The sequence below is a fragment of the Schistocerca gregaria genome, chromosome X, assembly GCF_023897955.1.
Source record: "Schistocerca gregaria isolate iqSchGreg1 chromosome X, iqSchGreg1.2, whole genome shotgun sequence".
Classification (NCBI taxonomy): Eukaryota; Metazoa; Arthropoda; class Insecta; order Orthoptera; family Acrididae; genus Schistocerca; species Schistocerca gregaria.
Window position 1 is genome coordinate 614946417 of NC_064931.1, and position 27965 is coordinate 614974381.

At 39.1% G+C, this 27965-nt stretch overlaps 1 protein-coding gene across 1 annotated transcript in view; it reads left to right on the top strand.

Annotated features, from left to right (window-relative positions):
- Nucleotides 1–345: 345 nt before the first annotated feature.
- Nucleotides 346–27965, top strand: part of LOC126298563 (ubiquitin carboxyl-terminal hydrolase MINDY-3 homolog) — a 97769-nt gene continuing 70149 nt past the window's right edge. The window contains exons 1-5 of the mRNA XM_049989924.1: nucleotides 346–384; nucleotides 504–904; nucleotides 983–1116; nucleotides 15850–16079; nucleotides 24470–24584. Of these exons, the coding sequence (XP_049845881.1) occupies nucleotides 805–904; nucleotides 983–1116; nucleotides 15850–16079; nucleotides 24470–24584 (579 nt within the window). The 5' untranslated portion in view covers nucleotides 346–384; nucleotides 504–804. The remainder of the gene's footprint in view (nucleotides 385–503; nucleotides 905–982; nucleotides 1117–15849; nucleotides 16080–24469; nucleotides 24585–27965) is intronic.

Sequence of the window (27965 nt, forward strand, 5' to 3'; positions counted from 1 at the left end):
CGTTTGAGGAACCACTGCCAGGCCATTAAGAACGCCCTTTCTGTCTGTGGCAGTTTGCCAACTTTTTAAGAGCTAGTTACGAACACAATCCACAGTTGACTTTCCTTTTTTATAGGCTTCTAGCATACAAAATGAATCTCCTATAATATGAGTTAGTGTCTTGATATTAAATAACTATTCGACAGGGTAGCCGCTTTACGTTGAAAGTTCCTTCTGACAACAACAGATGGCGGGCCAGCAGCAGGTTTAAACTGCGCGCGTTGGGCGCATGAGTCTTACGGCGATTTGTTGCATGCAGAGATCTTCGTATAGGTATCGCACAGATAGACCGTTGCGCGTTAATCAGTCACATGATATGTAGATGATTTCTCGTTATTCAAATGGGTACGAAATTAATGCTTGTTTTCTTCTAATTTTGGTGATTGCTTTTGAAGCTCCTTATGAATCCTGAAAGCTTCCCTTAACGATTAGTTTGTGAAATTGTTTCTCTTTCATGTTCGTAGACGCCCTCGACAGTTGTTTATGTCTGTCAATACTCTTTGATTTGCGTTCAAAAGGTGTGGTGACAATGAAAGGTGGGAGCGAAGCAGACAGCAGAATGTTCGTTTGTAGATGTGATGTGCTCCTGTCGGCGTACTGTATGTCTTGACTTTATCTCTGCTTAAGTATTGTGTGTCAACTGCTTACATGTTCATTCAAATTTGGTGAGCGGAGTTTCTTGGATCAGTAGCGCGTAGCGATATGTAATACAAACAGCGTCATTGTGATTTGAGTTACGAAGTGTTATTGGATATTTGGTAAACGATGGCAGATTTTAGTGGCAACCAGGGAAATGAAATCAATGAGATAAAGAGATTGTTGTGGGGAACAATTAAAGATGATGTATTTCGACGATGGGCCCAGGGTACGTATACAAATTGTCGCCTTATAAGTTATGGTATTGCTCATTCTTTCAGTTAGCATGTAGCAACTTCTTTTGCAGGATTCTGTTTTAGTAGCGACGAACCTACGGCTCTTGTTCAAAATCATGGTGGCCCCTGTGCAGTTATTGCACCAGTTCAGGCGTTCATTTTGCGGAATATTATTACTGAACCAGTGGGAAACAACTGGCGCGAGGTAAGACTTTGTTTATATTTTTCTTCACACGTTACGTATTAGTTATATGTTGTGTTTGTTATGGCGGTGAGGTTAGCAGCACGTGAGGTTTTACAATTAATGTCACGTGTAAACTTTTGAATTGTTGTTAGCAACATTTCAGGGATACAAATGTAACGACGAAAGTGTTATATTGTATGTGCAGGTATACCATAAGCAGTGTTTATAATGGAAAGCTAGTTGTACACGTTCGACATTCTGGCACCTTCTTGGGTGGCTTTCGTTCATGTACTTGCCCACATGTCCTGTTAGTTTTTCTTACGTTCTATAACTACAGTAAAATGTTGGTGGTGGTTCTTAGAATTGTGAAGTACTAAACTTGTTAAGAGGTATTCTTGTCCATCTTTCAGTTCTAAGGCTGTTGGCCTTTCTTTTTAAAGAGTCAACGTGAACGTAAGGATAGAATGAGTTTGTACACATTTGTGGCTTCCTCTTCCTACAGTACTGTCCCCAAACTTACTTCAGGGGTTTGCATAATTGCAATCCTCAGAAATCCCAGAGGAATCACTGATGAGTGTGGATGAATATAGAAAAACATTGTTTTTGTATCTTGGTTAAGTTGCATGTGAAATGCTCTTAAACTCTAAGTGGGACATATTAAACCAACGTTATTAAGGTAGTTCTTGGTGCAGGTTAAAATAAGCGTTGAGTTAGTAATGCTGTTACCTTCTGGAAATGTGCTCACAGGTGTGGAATAGGGATGAATCTACTGTGAAATGTGGTCTCCCATAACGCAGATAGTAGCCTACAACTAAAATCTGTTGGAGGCAGTGAAAAGTCTTAGATTTTGACTTTTATGAGTGCCAATTACTAAAGCAGAATGTGTATTTAATTGGTTATGAAATAACTTGGAATATGATTTGAGCTTGTATTAGATGAGGTGTAATTTTTCTGCTAGATCCAAAGGGAGGAAATGCTCCAGCGTGTAGAACATGCCAGAAAAGAATAATAATCTAGCTATAAATATTCACCAAGAAAAACAAATATGCTAATGTTCCTTTCATATTCCCAAGTGAAATACTCTTCATGGATGTGACATAAGTAAAAGGAAAATCAGAAACGTATTTTTAGTTGGAGAGTAATAAATAGCCATAAAATGTTAGACACTGAGATGCATACGGTAATTCCTAGGGTATTTTATTGTTAATCATCAAACAGAAAAATAATTTTACAGCACTTATTTACAACGATCACACTAATGCATTGAATTTGTACACAAGTCAGATTAAAGGATATTTATTTTAAATTGACTTAAGTCTTTGTTTTTAAATATTTCTGGAATAATAATTTACTTTCAAGGTCGTAAACTTTATTCGAAATTTCAATCTTAAAGATGTATCGGGGTACTTAAAATTGTTTACTTATAAACTGAGTGCTCTTATCGTGTGTGTGAAAACTATCAAAAACATATGTTTGGAAAGTCTGTGTCATTTAAGTTTAATCAATTTTTGCAATAAAGTATAAGAATCTCATATGTTAATTCTGTCATTGTCTTACTGCAGGAAGTAAACAATGTTCAGAATGGTCCGAATGGTCCTTAACATTTCTACCATCACATTAACAGTGATAAGGGACACAACATTGTTTACTTGCATAGATATTCAGTTACCTTATTAGCAACAATGTCTGAATCACATTTGCTTTCAAGAACATATTTAGGATATTTATCTGAATCATAGTTATCCACATAATCCTTGAATTTCTAAAAGTTGTTGCTGAAAAGCATTTTTCTAGCATGAACACTGTGTGTGTTACTACTATTGGCAGCCAGGTGTTTGGCCCTTACTGCTGTTTATATGTGAACATCCTAACAAAGTTGCCATTAGTGAGAATCTAAAATTAGAGCTAGATCTGCTATTTCTTCGTTCAGTGTGTTACTGTCAGCTAATATGAATAAAGCACTTCATGTACCATGTTTTACATGCAATAGCTCTTTCTCGCTGATTGTCAGTAACCTGTGTTTACAGACAAGATTTTCAATTACGTTTTTAATAAAGTGCGAGAGAATGACTAAAGGAGATTAGTTTAGTTGTAAAGTATGAACATTGATTAAAACAAACAATTTGGGTTTCTGTGCTGTGTAATTGCTTCATATTGGCTGTGATCTCTGCCTAACTATCCACATTGCTGTGAAAATCGTGAGAGTACAATCTGTTTTGGGATTAGTTGATTACAGCAGACTGAAAATGGATTGCTTAACTAACCACTATGAATAAAATATTAAGAAGCACAAGTTAATCGTGTCCAAAGGTCATGATCCCTACCCACTTGCATTGCAAAGTTAATATTAATTTAGCATATGACAGACATGTGAACATTGAATAAGTGAATACTGTTCATAGCTATTAAGTTTTCTCCAAAATGAAAACTGATGGAAGAACTGTTTCGAAATCATGGGATTAATGGGTGGTTGTTTATGGGCCATTCATTGCCAAGTAGTTTAGAGGGTCCCATCATGGTTATCATGGACTTAATGAATTTGAGCACCCACACATGTTCCCAATAAATACTGGTAAAGTTTTATGATCCCCAGTTAATAGTTACAGATATACACCCCCTGAGTTTTTGGCAATTTCAGACATATCACTGGCAATGTTGTCGTGTGAGAAACAAACCTAGACCATTTTGTGAAGTTTTTGCTTTATCGTGAAATAAGTTTCATGTGAATAATTTGGAGTGAGGTCATTAAAGAAACCACCTGAAAAAAATTTAATATCTTGTCTTTTATATCCCTGGAAGTAAATGTGGGATAGACCCGAAACTTTGCATGTAGTAACTTGCCAGCAGCAAGGCCTTTGTATGTAAAATTTCACTGTACAGCTAGTTACTAATAGTATACAAATTGAGGGCAAAGTTGATTTTTGTGGAAACTCCAAAAATGGCTGTTTATATCCCACTTTGACAACTTTTACGTTTTAAAAATAGTTTTGTACTCCTGATGAGCAGGGAGGTCGAACAATTTGAAAAAAAAAAAAAATTAAAAGAAATGGAGTGGGTGTCTGTCTTGCAATTGTATTGCAGCCAGTTTTTCTGCTGCAAGACTCATAGAAGCAAACTAGTTACAAATGTCAAAATTTAACTTTCATTGCCAAGGCACTGGACATCATTCCACAGAAATTGTTACAATCTGCAGCATATGTCCTATAAATTGCCTTTAAAGTTTTACACCATTAACACAGTGTGTAAATTTTCCTGAAGTTCTTAACAGTATGATTAACATTTTTGAAAGATGTTTCACGTTAACGAGAATTTTGAATTTCTTTATTTTGTAAAGCTGTTGATGTGCTTGTTTAATTTTGGTTCAAAATATATCATTTTGTGTTAGTGCAGTTTGTGGTTTGTGTTGATCTTAAGTCTACTGATGAAAGGCTGTATAAATGTGTTGCTATGGCCCATGGTAGCCTAACCATTGCTAGTTTGTTTTGAAGTGAGAACACCAGCATCCTAGTTCCATAAGGACCACAGATGGTAACTGTGCAACAGCAGCTACGATACAGGTTCTTTGTTATGGGATCCCAGTCTCTATAGGGTTTTTTTTTTTACTGTGGTATCCCAAGCCTGACACGAAAACTCCAATAAGGGATTTTCTCCACAGGGTTCCAAACCTGATTACACATTAGTGTCCCAGGCCAAAGCTAGACGAGGTCTAATTTAGAATCCTAAGCTTAAGTTTGCTCCGAGCTACTTCAATTTTTTAAAAGTTTCATTAATATGCTGTTGAATATTATGAGAGAACCTGTACTGCCGGCCAGGTAATGTCACTGGTGGCACTTTGGAAGTTTAAAAAAATGCAAGGAAATTATCCAAAATCTTCCATGGATCTCAGCTGTTGACAGTGCCTGTCTAGCAAGTCCAACGCTAGAATGGCACCTGATATTTTCAGCAGAAAGGAAAGTGCTCAAAGAATTAAAAAAAAAAAAAAAAAATATTCATCTTAGTTATTGAGACCTACAGAATGTCTCGTCGTCCAAAGGTGCCTGGGGTTTTAACTTCACGAAGGAAAACATTTGTTGTCGTATAATCATGGTTTGCTTAAATGTTTTTCATAAACAAACACAGCTGTGGTTTCCATTGCAAAGTCAGATGTTGGAACATATCTGGTGAAACTTCAGTTTTTAAACAAACAAGTTTTGTGCTAGATAATACAGTTTTTGTGAACATCAACTTGGGACATAGGGCAAAGAACTGAAAACTATCTATGCACTTTTTTGACAACTGTATATGTAATACGAACCAGAACATTTGACAAACCACTTGTTATTTACATTATTATAGTTACATCCAGTTTTTAAGTGAAGTATGAATTTGAATAAAAATGTATGTTTTCTTGTACAGAAAAATCGAAGAATTAAAACATAAACAATGAATTTAGATAATGACAATTTTAGATTGAAATATTTGAAGTTGGGAAACCAAGGAATCTTTTTGTACATATTGCTGTTGCTTGACTTTACATTAAATAAAGCTGGTTTTTTGCAACGCTAACTAAATTTCCATAATAAAGTGTGTAACCATTGAACAATAAATTGTGGTCCTGAACAACTTAAATAAAATTTCATAAGTTTGCATCGCATGCCGAAGACACTTGTTGTGATAGCACAAAATGAGGAGCTTTTGTATTGGGTGCTGGAGGTCTCACTGAAATACTTTGTGGCATATCTGAGTGAAGTGTGTTTTTTACGTATTTGATCGTTACCTTGAAGAGAGGAAAAAAGAAAAATGGCACTGTGATTGTGTTACATCATATAGTCACTGACAACACACACATTCATACTTTGCACCTTCCGATTTCGACAAGAATACATAACTGTGTGGATTGTTGCTTGAGAAGTATCCTGGTGCGAACATTACACTGCCTCTTGAACATTAAACAAACAGTTTTAAAAAATCCATTAAGGTAATAAGCTTTTCTGCCTTTAGATCACGTGTAAGGACTAAAGATATGAACTCCGAACTCCGATGCTTGGTAATGTAATGACATGACAGGCACAGTTTTTGTCCCTACTCCTTCAATAAATTCATTCACAGCCATCTGCTTCGTGTTCCCTGTGTCCCTGTCAGATTGGATAGATTGCTCCTACACAACAATTTCCTGTGGATCAAGATCTGTGTGAAAGCTTGTAACTTCAGATGCTGCAGTTTCTTGGTCCAGCACACTTTGCATATCAATAATGCATGCATTCTTTAGATTAAATACTTAAATGCTTTGCTGAGAAGCTCTTTATAATTTTTCACTTATTGCTGCTCCACTAAGCGTAAGCTTAACATTCTAATGATGAACTACAGGAACCCAAACTGCATACATTTCAGCTCGTCCAACTGTTACACACCCTTTCGGTCTAAATTTACAGCGTCTGCATCTGCTAAATGAAGGGATCACATTGTTAAAACAAGAAGTCTGCAGATACCAGTTACCGAATGCTGGCCACTATTTTGATGAGTATGAAGTTGGATTCTTCCTACATGTCAGGCAGTGGGCGTGAAGATAGCATAGTGAAACACTGAAACCGATTCCATAAGTAAAATAAAATTTGAAAAATAGATGGCTGAAGGTGTTTCTGATTTGCTGTTTTATATTGAACAGCAGAAGTCTCTGAAACATCCTGTATAAAGATGGACTTGAAGAGATCTTCTGATAATTGTCTTCCTTGTCAGTTTACAGGAATAATCTCATTCTCTGCCTTAAGCTTTGAGCATGTTTTACCATTCTTTCCGATACTTCAAAATGTGGTGGTGTTTCTCCAGTGGTCTGGCTTATAGGTGTCAAGGTTGAAATTTGTGTCTGTTCTTTGATTGGATTCCTGCATCTTGCTCTTCAGTTAAATTGGCAAATGTGTGTGGTCAGCATAGTTTCCATGTTGCTTGCTTTTACTGTCCTCTTCAGTTTACTGAGTCACACCTATAGAATTTGTGATGTGATTCCTAATAACACTGTTGAATTTTCTGCATCTCATACTGAGGCTTATCTCTGGTCCTCACAGTTTGTAGGCAAAGCATAAGTTGATGAGTGAGTGTTTCTCTTCATTTGGTGTGGATGACTTTGATGAGGCCAATAAAACTGGCACCATATATTTTCTTATTACAAACTTCGAAGCTGGACAGATTTTCTGACTTGGCTTGATGTTGTGAACAAGCTTCATCTAACTCTTGTGAACATTCACTAAAATGAAACGGTTTCAAAGCAGCTATCTGTAAACAGAAAATTGCATACTTAAATGCTCCAGCTCCTTGCTGCTCAGTTGAGCAGGAGAGTGAGCTGCTCCCTTCTGTGTTCATTGCTACTCAATCGTGGAAGTATTACTTGGAAAACACCATTGGCTCAAATTGCAGTTCACTGAAAGTACACACATTGTATAACACTAAATTGTAATGTTTGCACGGCCTCGCAAAGCACATGCAACATACACTGAGTCTGAGAACCCACACACCCTGCTGCAAACACTGCACAAAAATGCAGATAGTATGGACAAGGTCCCCAAGAATAAAACAAACATAAGTATAGCTGACTTAAACTTGCTGTTGACATATTTTCTGTAAAATGTGTATCATATTTTTTCCGTGTGAAATTAGTTAAGTAGTGATAGGTAGTATATTTGTTTAAAAGTGCAGAAATGAGGACATTTAAACCTATGCCTATTTGACAGACTTGATTTCATCCAAAAATCACAAAACTCAGTTCATAGCGAATTACATACGGTACTCTACAATGCTGATTAAGAATGGGGAAAGTATTTGTGAAGACACTTTGAGCACACCCACCAGCTGTACTCTCACTAATTTTCTTTACCCTCTCCCCTCTCCAGTACTGTTGAGGTGCAGACCATCTCTAGTGTAGGCCCGACTCCTTAAATTTCCCACTTGCACCAGTGAAATGTGCACCTGGTCAGCAGTCAAAGCCATCTCCAGCTCTGTGTTGACTGATATTGTTAAACATGTGTGCTTTATAGATAATGTGACCACATTGTAATTGGCAATATGTTGTGGATAAAGTGACTTCTTTAATTGAAAACGAATATTTTCAAAATGCCAGAGGTTTTTAGGGCATAAATTGGTGTGTGTGTGTGTGTGTGTGTGTGTGTGTGTGTGTGTGTGTGTGTGTGTGTGTGTGTGCACTATGCAAGACAGAATGAGAATGTGTGCCATAACACAGCAACAAATTTTTTTTAGTGTTTGAAATGAGTTACACATGCTGAAATGAAGCGAGTGTATCGCTGGGGATGAGCAACATCAAGGAAGCACCCTCAACAATTCCACCAGAGTACACTACCGTAAGAAAAGTATATGCAGTTAAAGTACTTAGGAGAGTGGATCTATGCAGACAAGACCGAGAACATAACCATTGACACCAGACACACAGCCAGGCATCTGACTCCCTTTTCGTTGATGATTTTGATATCTATTGTCATTCTCCAGAGACTAGTCTCATTAAGCAGCGTCTTCAGTGATGCATCGATCGTCTTTACTCATGGAGCATTGACAGTGGCCTTTTTTTTTTTTTTTTTTTTTTTTTTTTTTTTTTTTTTTTTTTTTTTCCCCCACCAAAAAATCTGTTTGTATGAATTTCTGGTGTTGCAATTGGTTTCTTCCATTGTATTTACATCCTCAACCTGTTGCTCTTCTGTTAGTTGAAACTATGAAATTCCTGGGGCTCATGCTTGGTAGGAAACTTTCTTGGTCCACCCATGTGTCTTATCTGGCAGCCCGCTATGTGGTCCCTCAACGTTCTGTGTGTCCTGAAGGGTACTTCTTGGGATGTAGATTGAACCACCCTCCTCCATTTATGCCGGTCCCTTGTCTGTTAGAAATTAGACTGTGTGTTTCGTTTATGCATCTGCACGTCCATTCCTCTTATGCCGTCTCAGTACTATCCACCATTGTGGCAACCACGTGGTCACGGGTGCCTTTTACACTAGCCCAGTTCAGAGTTGTATGCACAAGCTGCTGAACTACCACTGTCCTACTGCTGTGACATTCTTCTCAGCAGATATGTGTCCTATTTGTCTGCCATGTGTGGCCACCTATCCTGTGCCACTTCCTTCTATGACTCCTTTGATTGCCAGTATGGGGTGCATCCATTTTCTGTTACCTCCTGGAGTTATCTTTCGGCTCTTGCTCTGGCGACATAACTTCACGCTACCTGCAACTTTCCTGGTGGGTGTGAACCCATCACCACCTCGGTTTCGTGCAGTGGGCTTGTTCGCCTTGGTGTTTATTCTCTTTCCAAGGACACTACTCCAGCCTCGCTCTATTGCTTTGTTTCACAACCTTCGCATGGGAATTTGCGATAGTACCTTCATGTACAGTGATTGCTCTCTGTCTGACCATGGTGTTGGGTGTGCCTTCATCATTGGCACCAACGTTTTTTGGTATCGGCTTCTGGAACACTGCACAGTGTTTACAGCAGAGTTCTTCGCCCTGTATCAGGCCACACAGTATATACAATGCCACAGGCTTTTCAATTTAGTCATCTGCTCAGATTCTCTTAGTGCCCTTCAAAGCCTCTGTGTGCTGTAGACTGTCCATCCCTTTGTGCAGTGGATCTGGGGAAGCTGTAACTTGCTCACTCTCGATGGAGGCACTGTGATGTTTGTGGATTCCTGGTCACGTCGGTCTGACAGGAAATGGGGCTGCTGACACTGTTGCGAATGCTACAGTCCTTGTACCTCAGGCCGCTAGTTCTTACAGCCCCTCTGATCTTTGTGTCCCTGTGTGTCAGCAGGTGGTGTCACTTCGGCATGACCACTGGTCCTCCCTTCATGGGAACAAGCTCTGGGTTATTAAGCCTCTCACAGCAACTTGGATGACCTCCTCTCGCTGCAAGATAATTTTAACTAGGTTGTGTATTGGATACTGCTTTTTTTAGCCATTGACATTTGTAAGTGATGCTCTTCCACCACTTTGTGCACATTGCACTCAACTTTTGACTTGTACCATTTCCTGATGGAATGACCTTGGTTTAACCGCTTACATTCCTGTTTGTTTTTGCCGTCTGAGTTATGGGCTATTTTAGCAAATGATGCGCAGGCTGTCGACCATGTTTACTTTTCATCTGTTATAGCAATATGGCAAAGGTCATTTAATTTTTAGTTCTGGACCTTTCCCACGTACCCGTTTTTTAGCTGTCTTCTATTCCGACAATTGGGATTGGTGTGTAGTCACTTTTAACTCCTCTCTTTGTCTTCTTGTTATCAAGTTTTGATACGGGCACATATGACCCTAGTTCTTTTTGTGCCCTAAAAGAAAAGAAAACAAAACCTGACATGTAGTTTGAAAGGCTTACCACTCCTCTACTCAACCAAGTGCCTTTCGGACAACCTCATACTCAAGACATTAAGACTTTGTAGCTAAACCCTCAGTTAATTATGCCTCATATTACCTCAGAAAGGCCAGGAGGGGTCCACTCAGAAAACAGTAGGTCAAGGAGAGAAAGATCCTGAGCAAGATAGCAGGACACGTAAGAGAAGAGGTAGGCAATGCAGAATCTGGCATGATGGTGAGCTTTACAAACATCACTAGGACATAATCGCGTATGTAAGGAGATTTAAGGAGAAGGTGACAGACCTATGGGCGCGTGACCTCCACGTGAACACTAAATGACCCACCAACAGGATCTCCAGTGACACATAGATGGAAGGCCTCAAAGAACAAGTGAATTGTATTGGTAAAGTTAGATCTGGAAGAACTGGAGTTCCTGCAGGAGAAAACAAGACCACCTGAGGTTTTGGCAAGCTTGTCTGACAGGGAGTTGTTATTATTATTAACTTCCATTGTAATTAACTTGTAAAGACAATTGTAAATTTGTACCAGATCTGGACTTCCACTCAGATTTCCTGTAATGTACTAACAATTGCCTTAATCATTGAGCTGTATCAGCATGCCCTTGGCCTCCTGGAAAGACTATCAGTTAAACACTATAATGGTGTAAGCAAAATATGTACACTTACTGAATCTAACCCTCCACATGAACCATGGACCTGGCCGTTGGTGGGGAGGCTTGCGTGCCTCAGCGATACAGATGGCCGTACCGTAGGTGCAACCACAACGGAGGGGTATCTGTTGAGAGGCCAGACAAACGTGTGTTTCCTGAAGAGGGGCGGCAGTCTTTTCAGTAGTTGTAGGGGCAACAGTCTGGATGATTGACTGATCTGGCCTTGCAACATTAACCAAAACGGCCTTGCTGTGCTGGTACTGCGAACGGCTGAAAGCAAGGGGAACTACAGCCATAATTTTTCTCAAAAGCATGCAGCTTTACTGTATGGTTAAATGATGATGACGTCCTCTTGGGTAAAATATTCCGGAGGTAAAATAGTCCCCCATTCGGATCTCCGGGCGGGGACTACTCAGGAGGATGTCGTTATCAGGAGAAAGAAATCTGGCGTTCTACGGATCGGAGCATGGAATGTCAGATCCCTTAATCGGGCAGGTAGGTTAAAAAATTTAAAAAGGGAAATGGATAGGTTAAAGTTAGATATAGTGGGAATTAGTGAAGTTCGGTGGCAGGAGGAACAAGACTTCTGGTCAGGTGACTACAGGGTTATAAACACAAAATCAAATAGGGGTAATGCAGGAGTATGTTTAATAATGAATAGGAAAATAGGAATGCGGGTAAGCTACTACAAACAGCATTGTGAACGCATTATTGTGGCCAAGATAGATACGAAGCCCACACCTACTACAGTAGTACAAGTTTATATGCCAACTAGCTCTGCAGATGACGAAGAAATTGAAGAAATGTACGATGAAATAAAAGAAATTATTCAGATAGTGAAGGGAGATGGAAAATTTAATAGTAATGGGTGACTGGAATTCGAGTGTAGGGAAACATAGTAGGTGAATATGGATTGGGGCAAAGAAATGAAAGAGGAAGCCGCCTAGTAGAATTTAGCACAGAGCACAACTTAATCATAGGTAACACTTGGTTTAAGAATCATGAAAGAAGGTTGTATACGTGGAAGAACCCTGGAGATACTAAAAGGTATCAGATAGATTATATAATGGTAAGACAGAGATTTAGGAACCAGGTTTAAAGTTGTAAGACATTTCCAGGGGCAGATGTGGACTCTGACCACAATCTATTGGTTATGACCTGTAGATTAAAACTGAAGAAACTGCAAAAATGTGGGAAATTAAGGAGATGGGACCTGGATAAACTGAAAGAACCAGAGGTTGTACAGAGTTTCAGGGAGAGCATAAGGGAACAATTGACAGGAATGGGGGAAAGAAACACAGTAGAAGAAGAATGGGTAGCTCTGAGGGATGAAGTAGTGAAGGCAGCAGAGGATGAAGTAGGTAAAAAGACGAGGGCTGCTAGAAATCCTTGGGCAACACAAGAAATATTGAATTTAATTGATGAAAGGAGAAAATGTAAAAATGCAGTAAATGAAGCAGGCAAAAAGGAATACAAACGTCTCAAAAATGAGATCGACAGGAAGTGCAAAATGGCTAAACAGGGATGGCTAGAGGACAAATGTAAGGATGTAGAAGCTTATCTCACTAGGGGTAAGATAGATACTGCCTACAAGAAAATTAAAGAGACCTTTGGAGAGAAGAGAACCACGTGTATGAATATCAAGAGCTCAGATGGCAACCCAGTTCTAAGCAAAGAAGGGAAGGCAGAAAGGTGGAAGGAGTATATAGAAGGTTTATACAAGGGTGATGTACTTGAGGACAATATTATGGAAATGGAAGAGGATGTAGATGAAGACGAAATGGGAGATACGATACTGCGTAAAGAGTTTGACAGAGCACTGAAAGACCTGAGTCGAAACAAGGCCCCCGGAGTAGACAACATTCCATTAGAACTACTGACGGCCTTGGGAGAGCCAGTCATGACAAAACTCTACCAGCTGGTGAGCAAGATGTATGAGACAGGCGAAATACCATCAGACTTCAAGAAGAATATAATAATTCCAATCCCAAAGAAAGCAGGTGCTGACAGATGTGAAAATTACGGAACTATCAGTTTAATAAGTCACAGCTGCAAAATACTAACGCGAATTCTTTACAGACGAATGGAAAAACTGGTAGATGCGGACCTCGGGGAGGATCAATTTGGATTCCGTCGAAATGTTGGAACACGTGAGGCAATACTGACGTTAAGACTTATCTTAGAAGAAAGATTAAGAAAAGGCAAACCTACGTTTCTAGCATTTGTAGACTTAGAGAAAGCTTTTGACAATGTTGACTGGAATACTCTTTTTCAAATTCTAAAGGTGGCAGGGGTAAAATACAGGGAGCGAAAGGCTATTTGCAATTTGTACAGAAACCAGATGGCAGTTATGAGTCGAGGGGCATGAAAGGGAAGCAGTGGTTGGGAAAGGAGTGAGACAGGGTTGTAGCCTCTCCCCGATGTTATTCAATCTGTATATTGAGCAAGCAGTAAAGGAAACAAAAGAAAAATTTGGAGTAGGTATTAAAATTCATGGAGACGAAGTAAAAACTTTGAGGTTCGCCGATGACATTGTAATTCTGTCAGAGACGGCAAAGGACTTAGAAGAGCAGTTGAACGGAATGGACAGTGTCTTGAAAGGAGGATATAAGATGAACATCAACAAAAGCAAAACGAGGATAATGGAATGTAGTCAAATTAAATCGGGTGATGCTGAGGGAATTAGATTAGGAAATGAGACACTTAAAGTAGTAAAGGAGTTTTGCTATTTGGGGAGCAAAATAACTGATGATGGTCGAAGTAGAGGATATAAAATGTAGACTGGCAATGGCAAGGAAAGCGTTTCTGAAGAAGAGAAATTTGTTAACATCGAATGTAGATTTAAGTGTCAGGAAATCATTTCTGAAAATATTTGTTTGGAGTGTAGCCATGTATGGAAGTGAAACATGGACGATAACTAGTTTGGACAAGAAGAGAATAGAAGCTTTCGAAATGTGGTGCTACAGAAGAATACTGAAGATAAGGTGGATAGATCACGTAACTAATGAGGTATTGAATAGGATTGAGGAGAAGAGAAGTTTGTGGCACAACTTGACTAGAAGAAGGGATCGGTTGGTAGGACATGTTTTGAGGCATCAAGGGATCACAAATTTAGCATTGGAGGGCAGTGTGGAGGGTAAAAATCGTAGAGGGAGACCGAGAGATGAGTACACTAAGCAGATTCAGAAGGATGTAGGTTGCAGTAGGTACTGGGAGATGAAGCAGCTTGCACAGGATAGAGTAGCATGGAGAGCTGCATCAAACCAGTCTCAGGACTGAAGACAACAACAACAACAACTGAATCTAAAACTAGACCTGTGATTAGATTGGGTGAGGCGAAAAGGAATTAACATCCTTGTATGTACATTATATTCCCTTTGTCACAAATCGTGTGTTAGCTTGTGAAATGCAGAGATCACACAAGAGTTAAATACTTGCGTAATGGCTCTTGAGGTTTTGCATCCAGACAGGTTTCCTATCTTAAGAGTTATCCTAGAAAGTCATTGTAGTGTTCACAGCAAACCAGCATTCATTAATGATGTTGCAATAATCAACTCTTACAATTATAGCAAAGATGCCAGACACTCCAAAGAAAAATGAAACTAACATTTGGTGTCCATAACAATGCAGATGCCTGCATTATTATTTGATTACCAATATTGTTGGTTGCTTTGTTCTGTGCGTATTGTAAGATGAAGTAAAAAAAAAAAAAAAAAAAATCTGAAATAACTGCAAATTGTAAATTTTGTATGTAAATGTGCTGTCATTTTATCCTGCTTAATGCGGAGACAATTAGGATTGTTTATTTTGTAATTTGTATGCAATTTGGTTTGCAGGTGAGTATGTTTATACAAAGATTAAGACCTGCTGAAGGGCTGAATGTAGATTGCCCTTTTCAAAAAGCGGATGTTTGTAGACCAAAGTGAAGCAGAAGCAGCATTTTAGAATTGGTGTGGGCTAAGTTAAACCTTTTTAAGCAAGTATTCCGTCCCAGAAACCTTGTTTTAAAGGATATTGGTACACACTTCAAAAGAAGTGACATGCCATTCAGTCTTGAAGATATTTATTGTCACATAGTTTGATCCTGCCAAAGGAATGGGCGTGGTTCCGCACACTGTCCAGATATTCTTTCCCCCCATTTATTGAAATTTGATATACTGAATGGACGAAAACTTGAAATTTTATGTGACATTGTGAAATTGATAGAATACGATATTGCTTAATTTTTTTGTCATATTGCAATTTTTCTCCGGGTGCTGTGATAGCTGTGTTTTATGCTTATTATGTTTTCATGTTATGACACAGCATATTGCTAAACAGGTGGCTCACTGAACTAATCTGCTGCTTTATTGTAAACAGTTTCATCATTCATTCAAATGCAACTGCAGATGCATTTTTAATGTGTACCATTTTATGTCAGTGTTTTGAATATTTCCAACCAGCTAATTGTTCATTTAGTGTGTGGGAGTGGTGTAAGAACAAAACATGCTGTGCGAAAAAAAGTAGCACGTTAAGACAAGACAGCTATGTTCATATAATTTGCACATCTTAATACATTATCAGTTTATGAGCAATAAATTTGTGTATACTTCTGTATTTTGTTAAATGTTATCCATGTCATTTCGAAAGTAGGTGCAAGTGTGTGTTAATTTTTGTCAATTTCATTTGGTTTATGCATATATATATATATATATATATATATATATATATATATATATACATATATTATATATATGTGTGTTTGTGTGTACAAAATGTTTCTTTAGGTTGAGCAAGACACTCAGAATGAGCTCCTCGTTGGTGCCATATGTGAAATATTGGTTCAAGCAGCTAGGCAGAATGGGGGAAGATTCGTCTTAGTCGATACTTGTGATTCACCAACGGCGACTCCTAGTCCCAATAATGACTCCCCGACTCTTGACCATTCATCGGCCGACTATATAGAGCAGCCAGCAGATGAGAGCTGCTGCCAGAAGCAGTTTCATGCTCACTTAAGGTAAATATAATAAACTTGAATAAACAGCCTGGGTTTGCATGATTTGTTATTTTTACAAGAATTGTTGGGTGGAATAGATAATTGGAAAAATAACTGTTGTGGTGTTTGTTTTTTTATTGCGTTTAAAACCAAGTAAGGCTGGGCGTAATTATCACTGTCTGTTAGCAGGTTGTTCTGTAGTAGTGAATATTTTTCTGTTGGAAACAATTATTTTGCATACTATTTTTTCCACCTGTAGACATTTTAATATTTTGAAAGTGATAAAGATTTTAGATCACTTGAGGACTTTCACACTCTGTTTACTTTTCTTATATGCAACTGTAGTCTCAACCTGTGCAAAGCCACAGGTATTGTGTGCATTTCTCTGTGCCGCATTTACTAGTAATAGTGCGAATGCAATTTCAGAAAAAAATTTAACCTTGGTCACATGGGTAAGTTTTTTTTCTGTGTAAGTTCCTGAAACATTTTACTGTGAGAGACATTATTTTTAGTGCAGTGGCTGTTTTAAGGGACAAAGTTTCTTATTTGGGAATTGATGATTATGACCATTAGTTGCCATTAGCGCTGATAATTAACTAAAAAGGAAGTTTTCCATCATTGTAATTTAATGTTATACTTTTTCACAGCTGTTTTGTTTGTGTTCCTCAAAACAGTAGTTACCCTTTATTTTGTAGAAAACTAATTTTTATTTGTTGTGGTGAAACATTTTATAGAGACAGTCAGTAATAAGTGGAACTTCTGTAGCCAGTTGTACTGTGTAGAAAAAGAAAATAAGCTCCATAAACAAGTTATTGCATTTTATTAATTTGAGAGTAGGTTTTTTTCCATTTCTTAGACCTGCGATAGCTTAATATTGTGGTGCACAGATTTTAACTTTCGTTAAATACTAATACATCAGGGAGTAGATTCAAAATCCCTGTTTACGTATACTGATTTCCATTTGCATGGTTATCTTAAAGAACTAGTTCTCATTTTATCAAACTAAATTGTTTGTTATTTATAAACAAAAGATCATTGTATGATAGAAACCGGCTAGAGTAATGCATTTGTTAAGACACTGGTTTTGAAATCGAGAGAATGGGTGTCCTTTCAGCCAATGTGATCAGGTAATCTGTGGTTTCACAAACTCACTTCAGCAGAGTGCCAGGATTCTTATTTCAACAAGGCCTTTAAAGTCTCTTTATATTTGTGAGTGTATGTTCCTTTGGTTTTTGCATGTGATAAGCTGGCAAATTCTGTATCATTGTAAAATGATCAGTGCCTGAATGAGAAACTCAGTTCTGCGGAGAGAGATTCTATAAAAAAAAAAAAATTCCGCTTCAGCTGTTGGCTCTGTGTGATTATAAGTATTTTTTAAAAAAGTAAAGTCGCTGCCCGAAATAGTACTGGATATGTGTAAAAGTTCAGCAAATTATGTCGGAAAACGAAAATTATAACACATACAGAGAAATTTTCTTATGAATGGTCTCCCTTGGCCACAATACATTTACCTAATCTGTCTGAATGGTGGTATTAATGCTGCTCTTGCTGATACAGATTCCTCGGATATCAAGCTTGCAGATATCCAGTAATTGTGTGTCAATATCTGTTGAACAAGACTGATGTAATGTGTTCAGTGTTAGGAAAAGGGTAGATTGTTAATCATCGTAAAGATGACCAATGAGCTGCAGACAGGCACAATTAAGACTGTTAAATATTATAGAATAGCGGTCTTATCTTTTACCTAACATTGTTACTATTCCAACTTTGAGTTTGCATCGTTTGGTGTATTTTGTTGCTACACTTGCTGCCAGACAACCTGTGTCAGATGAACAGTTCACTTTTTACTGTGTAACTGCTCGGACAGTTGTAAACGCATTTGCTGTTCCTGTTTCTGCTGTGTTGCAGGAATGTCACTGGGAAGCCCTTAGACATCCTCCATACATCCTACACTATCCCCAGGCAATTTCCGTATTTTTGGATCACTGAAGAAAGGCATTTGTGGTCATTGATTTGTTTCGGACGAAGAGGTGCACGTCTAGGTACAATCGGGATTCCATAGGCAGCCACAAACATTTTTCATGAAGACTTCAGCCTGCTTGTCTGAAAGTGGGATAAATGTATAGTGTTTACTTTTAAAATAATAAACAAGTTTTAATACTTGTCCGTCTGTCTCATTTGAGTAACCGCTTATAAAATGCACCTCCTTTGCTGTAGATCAAAAAACCCTCAAACTATTATTTTCTGGCTGACAGTGCTCTTTTTAGTCATTTTGATAGATAAATTGAATATTGAGAAAGTACGATGTTGTTGCGCTCCCCCCCCCCCCCCCCCCCCCCCCCCCCCCCCCCCCACCTCCCAAATAATGTTGCAGTAGCCAGCTCCATAGGAGTAACAGTGATGTGCATGGTCAACGGCCTTATTTTGACTTTTCACTGGTGTTTCTGGAGTTACTGCATTGGATCCTTTCTACAGCAGCTACATAAGCTGTACTATGCAGGCTGCATAATTTTATGAGACAGGTGCATGACTAGGGGAATTAAACACCCATCTCCTGAAAGTTAAAGGGTCCCCTGGTTTTGTTTTAGGTAATGGACAAATAATCCCCTTTCAGTCTTGATTGAGGTAAAGATATGGTGTCCATCTAGGCCAGCCTCATCAAATTCTGCTCCATGAGGTAAGTTCATAAGCAGTGTTGGCAACCCTATAGCACACACTCCGTGCACACTGTAGTCACCTGGCCATCCTCATCAGTGGGCTGTTGACCAGTGTTTTAAGACCTTGTAGGCCGTGGCTCAACTACCTGCCTGCTTGCTTGTGTAACAGCTCCTTGTCCACCCCTATGCACTGCTATTTACTCAAAAAATATTGTTCAGTCCTTTGTTACCCTTTGAACATTATAAAGACTGATTGACTTAAAACTGATATAGGCTGACTTAAAACTGATATAGGCTGGAAGATAGGACACTAATCATAGGATTGAGCTCATGACGAGAGTTGTCAGTTACACTGATTTCTACAGTTATGAACATCAATTAGAGTGGACAGGGACTGCGATTGCTGTGTTCGGATGAGGGCTGACTTGGCATCCCTTCGCTCACAGCTGCAATCGGCACTGACTTCGGTCGCGCAGCTTGAGGCTGTTGCCAATGGGCACCACTGTGGGGAGCTGGACTTGGGTATCACGGGGATGTCAACCTCATCCCGTCTGTCCCCAGATCGGTCTGCCGCTGTGGTTGCCCCGGTTGCTGCCCGCAGTGGGGCTGAGCCCTCGCCTGTGGTTGATTGGGAGGTCGTTCCAAGGCGTGGCAGGCAGCGAAAGGCGTCCCCGGAGGCTGATCAGAAAGCCTCCCCGGTGCGTCTGACAAACCGGTTTCAGGCACTGTCTCTGGCTGAGCCAGATGCAGCCGCCTGCCCTGTTTCAGAGGATCATTCTCAGCCTTCAAGGTCCGGGCAATCGCAGAGGGTGGGCTTACTGGTAGTTGGGAGCTCCAATGTTAGGCGCGTAATGGGGCCCCTTAGGGATATGGCGGCTAAGGAGGGGAAGAAATCCAGTGTGCACTCCGTGTGCATTCCGGGAGGAGTCATTCCTGATGTGGAAAGGGTCCTTCCGGATGCCATGAAGAGCACAGGGTGCAGCCAGCTGCAGGTGGTGGCACATGTCGGCACTAATGACATGTGTCGCTTTGGATCTGAGGAAATTCTCTCTGGATTCCAGCGGCTATCTGATTTGGTGAAGGCTGCCGGTCTTGCTTACGAGATGAAGGCAGAGCTCACCATCTGCAGCATCGTTGACAGAACCGACTGCGGACCTTTGGTGCAGAGCCGGGTGGAGGGTCTGAATCAGAGGCTCTAGACGGTTTTGCGACCGTATTGGCTGCAGATTCCTTGACTTGCGCCATAGGGTGGTGGGGTTTCGGGTTCCGCTGAATAGGTCAGGAGTTCACTACACTCAGCTGGTGGCTACACGGGTAGCGGAGGCTGTGTGGCATGGACTGGGCGGTTTTTTAGGTTAGAAGGCCTCGGGGAAAGTGCGGGATGGGCTGCAATGTCAAAGGGTGCTTGGCAATTACAGGACGTGCTTGGATCAAGGAACAGTCGGAATTATAGTTGTAAACTGTTGTAGTTGCGCTGGAAAAGTCCCTGAGCTTCAAGCGCTAATAGAAAGCACAGAAGCTGATATCGTTATAGGTACAGAAAGCTGGCTAAAGCCTGAAATAAGTTCTGCAGAAATTTTTACGAAGTCTCAGACGGTGTTCAGGAAAGATAGATTAGGCAGAATTGGTGGTGGAGTGTTTGTGTCTGTCAGTAGTGGTTTATCTTGTAGTGAAGTCGAAGTAGATACTCCGTGCGAATTGGTGTGGGTGGAGGTTATACTTAACAGCCGAATTAAGTTAATAATTGGCTCCTTCTACCGACCCCCAGACTCCGATGATACAGTTGCGGAACAGTTCAGAGAAAGTTCGAGTCTCGTAACAAATAAATACCCCACTCATACGGTTATAGTTGGTGGGGACTTCAACCTACCCTCGGTATGTTGGCAAAAATACTTGTTCAAAACCGGTGGTAGGCAGAAAACGTCTTCTGAGATTGTCCTAAATGCATTCTCCGAAAACTATTTAGAGCAGTTAGTCCACGAACCCACGCGAATTGTAAATGGTTGCGAAAACACACTTGACCTCTTGGCCACAAACAATCCAGAGCTGATAGAGAGCATCATGACTGATACAGGGATTAGTGATCACAAGGTCATTGTAGCTAGGCTCAATACCATTTCTTCCAAATCCATCAGAAACAAACGCAAAATAATTTTATTTAAAAAAGCGGATAAAGTGCCACTAGAAGCCTTCCTAAAAGACAATTTCCATTCCTTCCGAACTGACTATGCGAATGTAGACGAGATGTGGCTCAAATTCAAAGATATAGTAGCAACAGCAATTGAGATATTCATACCTCATAAATTGGTAAGAGATGGAACGGATCCCCTGTGGTACACAAAAAAGGTCCGAACGCTGTTGCAGAGGCAACGGAAAAAGCATGCGAAGTTCAGAAGAACGCGAAATCCTGAAGATGGGCTAAAATTTACAGACGCGCGAAATTTGGCAGGTACTTCGATGCGAGATGCCTTTAATAGGTTCCACAACGAAACTTTGTCTCGAAATTTGGTAGAAAATCCGAAGAAATTCTGGTCGTATGTAAAGTACACAAGCGGCAAGACGCAGTCAATACCTTCGCTGCGCAGTGCCGATGGTACTGTTATCGACGACTGTGCCGCTAAAGCGGAGTTATTGAACGCAGTTTTCCGAAATTCCTTCACCAGGGAAGACGAATGGAATATTCCAGAATTTGAAACAGGAACATCTGCTAGCATGAGTTTCTTAGAAGTAGATACCTTAGGGGTTGCGAAGCAACTCAAATCGCTTGATACGGGCAAGTCTTCAGGTCCAGATAGTATACCGATTAGGTTCCTTTCAGATTACGCTGATACTATAGCTCCCTACTTAGCACTCATATACAACCGCTCGCTCACCGATAGATCTGTACCTACAGATTGGAAAATTGCGCAGGTCGCACCAGTGTTCAAGAAGGGTAGTAGGAGTAATCCATTTAACTACAGACCTATATCATTGACGTCGGTTTGCAGTAGGGTTTTGGAGCATATACTGTATTCAAACATTATGAATCACCTCGAAGAGAACGATCTATTGACACGTAATCAGCATGGCTTCAGAAAACATCGCTCTTGTGCAACGCAGCTAGCTCTTTATTCGCACGAAGTAATGGCCGCTATCGACAGGGGATCTCAAGTTGATTCCGTATTTCTAGATTTCCGGAAAGCTTTTGACACCGTTCCTCACAAGCGACTTCTAATCAAGCTGCGGAGCTATGGGGTATCGTCTCAGTTGTGCGACTGGATTGGTGATTTCCTGTCAGGAAGGTCGCAGTTCGTAGTAATAGACGGCAAATCATCGAGTAAAACTGAAGTGATATCAGGTGTTCCCCAGGGAAGCGTCCTGGGACCTCTGCTGTTCCTGATCTATATAAATGACCTGGGTGACAATCTGAGCAGTTCTCTTAGACTGTTCGCAGATGATGCTGTAATTTACCGTCTAGTAAGGTCATCCGAAGACCAGTATCAGCTGCAAAGCGATTTAGAAAAGATTGATGTATGGTGTGTCAGGTGGCAGTTGTCGCTAAATAACGAAAAGTGTGAGATGATCCACATGAGTTCCAAAAGAACTCCGTTGGAATACGATTACTCGATAAATAGTACAATTCTCAAGGCTGTCAATTCAACTAAGTACCTGGGTGTTAAAATTACGAACAACTTCAGTTGGAAGGACCACATAGATAATATTGTCGGGAAGGCGAGCCAAAGGTTGCGTTTCTTTGGCAGGACACTTAGAAGATGCAACAAGTCCACTAAAGAGACAGCTTACACTACACTCGTTCGTCCTCTGTTAGAATATTGCTGCGCGGTGTGGGATCCTTACCAGGTGGGATTGATGGAGGACATCGAGAGGGTGCAAAGAAGGGCAGCTCGTTTTGTATTATCGCGTTATAGAGTAGAGAGTGTGGCAGATATGATACACGAGTTGGGATGGAAGTCATTACAGCATAGACGTTTTTCGTCGCGGCGAGAGCTTTTTACGAAATTTCAGTCACCAACTTTCTCTTCCGAATGCGAAAATATTTTGTTGAGCCCAACCTACATAGGTAGGAATGATCATCAAAATAAAATAAGAGAAACCTGAGCTCGAACAGAAAGGTTTAGGTGTTCGTTTTTCCTGCTCGCTGTTCGGGAGTGGAATAGTAGAGAGATAGTATGATTGTGGTTCGATGAACCCTCTGCCAAGCACTTAAATGTGAATTGCAGAGTAGTCATGTAGATGTAGATGTATGAACTTCATTTACTTGAACTGCATCGGATGATACATCACTTACAGTTCTAAAACTATAGTTTTCTCTAGATCCTGCTAAATGAGAAGTTAGCTTAATTGCCACACCTGATAAATGTGGAACAAGAGGTGGATTAGGTGATTTTATTAATGGCACTAAAGTTTCACGTCTGGGGAGGTGAAATTATATGTGCTGCTACTACGTGCATACAAATGTGGAGGGGGAAAAGGTCCTATCTCGATAGACACTAAAGTTTGGACAGTACAGGCACTATGAAAGAGATAATGAAAATGTTTGAAGCGATAATTTATCTGGTAGTCTGACAACCAAAAAATTGTATTATTGCGTAATACTGTACAGGAAGTTTATAAATGACTACACTGGTGTGATCAGGAGACACGGATTTAACTGTGGCATGTTGGAGACATGCTGAACATGGCTGTAGCAAGCCACCGATAAGATATTTTTTCTTGTCTGTGTGCTTGGTATGTGACTCTATTCCATACATCTTATTAATTGCTTTGAAAAAATCTGGACATTGGAGACAGTTATTTGATCATTTAAAAATACTGAAAGTGCACTTGAAGCAATGGATGCATTGTGGATTTCGATATTATCGAAAAGGGCATGCTGAAATGTAATGCCTCCGATTTTTTTACCTGAAAACTGTTAAGGCTTTCTAAATAAAACAAATGTTATTAACATTATAAATCTTTATTATTCATGTATAGGTATTTTCAACTCACTGCCACTAGAGGGCTCTGAATTGAAGCATGTAACATGGTGGTGCATAACTTAACTTTGTCATTATGTGAGAAACAGTGTGGTATAATTGCATTTTGAATTCAGAGTGTTTGTCTGCACTTATAGCGCCCTCTCCTTCATCATTACAATGCCAGTGTGCACGAGTGCTGTGGCATCTAAATCAATGTGATGCCTTGGGTTCACTGCCCTCTTCCTCCTCCTCCTCCTCCTCCTCCATACAGACCCGACCTGGCCCCCATCTGATTTTCATGTATATAAGAATTTAAAGAACAGCTTTGAGGCCTTCACTTTTATAGTAATGAAGCGGGTCAAGCAGACGTGAGGTTGTCGATCCGTTGGCAAAATATTCAACAGTGTCTGTACTGATCAACTGGTTTCTCTTTGGGAGAAATGTGTTCATCGTGAGGGTGGCTATGTGGGGAAATAAATATGTAGACATGAAGAATAAAGGTGTAGAACATTAATGATGTTTGTTTTATTTAAAAAGCTTTAAGTATTTTCACATAAAAAAAATTTGGAGGCATCACTTTTCAGCACACGCTTGTACTTTTTACTCCGGGGACAGTTAATAGATCTGCAACATCTGTTTTTTGTGTAGTAAATCCAGATTTTAGATAGATTCATGTGTGATAAAGCTAAATTGTGTAGGAAAATAGGACATCTTGCATAGTAATTAACTTCATAACTGTAAAATAATGTACTGCCTATTGCGTGAATGCCTGTGACATTACATAAATTTGTTGTAGAGTCCTCACGTTTGAAAATAAGGAGGAGGTAGAGACATTTTATCTTCAAAGGATATACACATTACAAGGAACATATGGTGTTCTACTGTTTCTGTATTCGGTAATCATGACAAAGGTAATGTATTTTTGTTTTGCACTAGGTTTTTGAGCCTTTGTTTCTCTTATGTGCTTTTTAAATTAATTTTCATTCAGTCAAATTTTTAGGTAGCAGTTAAGTTCAGTTTTATGTAAAAATAGTAATACATTGTAACAAATGCTGTGTTTGTACTTGATGTTTCATCTGTGGGCAGCATAAAGAGATGCCTGCAGGTGTTGCTTTAAATGCTATTGCAGCTAATGTTTTTTTTTTAAATGTATATAACAGTTTTCCTGTTTAGTCTTCCATGTTAATTTTATTGGTAAACATAGTAATTTTTCTAGAGTGAAACTGTTTTTCTCTCTCTTGTATGGTGGAGATTCCTGAATCCAGACTCATTACATTTTACCTTTAGAAAAAGTTTTTTCTGGAGGACAGTTTCTTGTATTGTTTAGAAGATGGATTGCATGCCATTCATATGTTGTGGAATTGTATTTAGTGTGTTGTTTGCCTGCTTTTTGTGTTAAAATATTGCTTGACAGATGTGCTGCAGCTAGTGTGCCCTTCAGTATACCCATTCAGTGTATACAGGGTGTCCCAGCTATCTTGTCCACCCAAAATATCTCTGGAACAATAACGGCTATTGGAAAAAGACTTTCACCAGTATCAATGTAGGGCTGGGGCCCATGAATGTACATATTTGGAAAAATTCTAAAACGAAAGCATATGTGTTTTTTAACACAACTTATGTTTTTTTTTAAATGGACCTCCTATATTTTTTCTTCAGCAATCCATAGCATGAAAAAGCACATACACAATGGCGTTGATTGCATTCGTTTCGGACCTCTTGATAAGTATATGAAAGTGTGATTATGCATGTCAATCACATCGCGATAATACGGTCTGCTGCGCGATTACGGGCAGCATGGGGTTCACGCCTGAGCCTCGGGATGTGCGCTAGCAGCGCATGTCGGGTGTTTCAAGCGTCAACTTCGCGTCTTAATATCTCGGGATGTAATGGGAATATTGCGATGCAATCAATGCCATTGTGTATGTGCTTTGTCATGCTATGGACTGCTGAAGAAAAAAAATAGGAGGTCCATTAAAAGAAAAAAAAACATAAGTTTGCGTTAAACACATATGCTTTCGTTTTAGAATGTTTCCAAATATGTACATTCATGGGGCCCCAGCCCTACATTGATACTGGTGAGTCATTTTCCAATAGCTGTTATTGTTCCAGAGATATTTCGGATGGACAAGATACCTGGGACACCCTGTATAATGCAACATGAAGGTCCAAAGTTGGTGAGAAAGTTTCTAAATTCCAGAAATGAAAATGAAAGCTCCAAACTTAGCTACAATGAGGTAATATATTTTTAATGTCATATACGACAGGCCTGTTTTGTCTTACTGCCATTAACAAGTGACCTATGAAAATAATGTTACTTATATCTCATTCGAAGTGATAACCATATTATGTCTGTAGTAGATTTATCTTTAAAGTCTTGGTAAGTATATAATTTTTTGTAGTTACATAATGAAAATTACATTTTTGACACATTTGACATTCCAGTATTTTGACAGTTCTTTATTATGATGCTATATGTTTACGAACTTTTCGTATCCTGTTATGCAAGTAAAGTTCTCGAGATAGTATTTATATTTAAAATCTGTGTGTTCATTTAGAATTTCATGTGGCCTTTGTATGTCTAGTTCTTCGCGAATGTTCATATTTAGTCCTTTCGGAATTTTGTGGAAGATTTGCAACACGTTTTGTTTTCCGGGCTTTGTGGTGTACAGTTTTCAAGTGTAAATAGAAGCTTGACAGATTGCTATCACTGTTTCTAATGTGTTGTTTATATCTGATGTTAAAATTTTGTCTGATCTGGCCAATATAGAAATTGTTGCAAACATCACAGGATATATATTTTCCAGAAGGGGCATATGCTGAGATTTTAGTTGTGCTTTAATGAAATTTCATTGTAAGATTTGTGTAGAAAGTCAGTTGTATGTGTTTGGATTTAAATAGTACATTTATCTTATGACATTTGTACTAGGTAAATTATAGGTATTTAAGTTGTGTGTTTTGTTAAGGTTTCTCGTGTAAGGTGTAAGCCATCATGTATCATGATGGGTTTCGGTTTTTGTGTTTTTTTTTATACAATTTTTGTGTGCTGTGGAACAGTGTCTTCAGTTCTTTTTGTACAGATGATTATTCCAGAGGTAAATTGATTATTCTGGTAATCACTGAGTAGGAGGCGGCATGCTTTTATGTTTTAAGATGACAAGAGTAGACATTTATTATATTATCCATTTTGGTAGGTTTTCTGTATGCATCAGATGTATTGCTGTTGGTGTCTCTGCTATTTGTCAGGTGAGGGTAGTTTATTGAATTATCTATTTCCATTTCCATAGAAAATTTTTATATTGGGATGGAGGTTATTAAGTGCCTGGTGGACAGTAGTGATGTCTGTATTGTCTCCATCAACCAGGATTAAAGTGTCATCTACATATCTATAATAGAAGAAAATTTTTTTTCTTCTAATGTGTTGACAAAAATATCTGCAATTGTGCCAGCTACACTGTTGCTCATAGCTACTCAGTCTACTTGGGTGTAGATTTTTCCTTTGAATTCAAAATAATTTTGAAATAAAGTAGCTTTAAGGAGATCCACGATTTCATAAGTTATAGGTCTGTATTGTCAAAAGAAACATTTCCCATTGAGTGAAATTTCTCTCTTTTATTACTTTTGCTAAAGTACATGAATTTCTTGTGGCATATTTCTTGCTGTATGTGTACAGCACTGTTAGTACTTGGTTCAAAATTTTTTTTTAACGTACCAAGTACGTAGGACTATTGATGCAATCCACAGTCAGGCAGATCGGAATTGATATTTTATGTATCTTTATTTCAGCACGTAATATTGATTTGTGGGGGTTCATAATAATAGATTTCTTATCATATTCTGTTAATATTCCATTGTAATTTTTGATTTTTTTTTTATTGTGTTATGTTTCTTGGGGGTATGTGGTACTTCTGTGACGACGTTTTTCAAAAATTTCATAGCGTGATTTATTTACTCATTTTGGTTGATTATAATGGAACAATTTCCTGTTTTTGATTTTACTGCAAGTGCATCATTGCCTTGTGATTTGTGTGTTTGAGGGCAATGTATTCTGTCTTTGATTTTTTAATGTATTTTCACTTTATGAAGTTCATTTTCCACAGCTTTTGCTACATTAACTGTTTGTTCATTTTGCTTTCTTTGTCATGTCAATTGCTACTTTTCTAGTGGCTGTCAGGTGTTTTATGGAACTGTTGTGTAATTTAAGTTCTAAATTATATTTCAAGCCTTTTGTAAGTAAATTAATCATCTATGGAATTAGTATTCTTGAGACTTTTATTCTTGTATGAAATTGG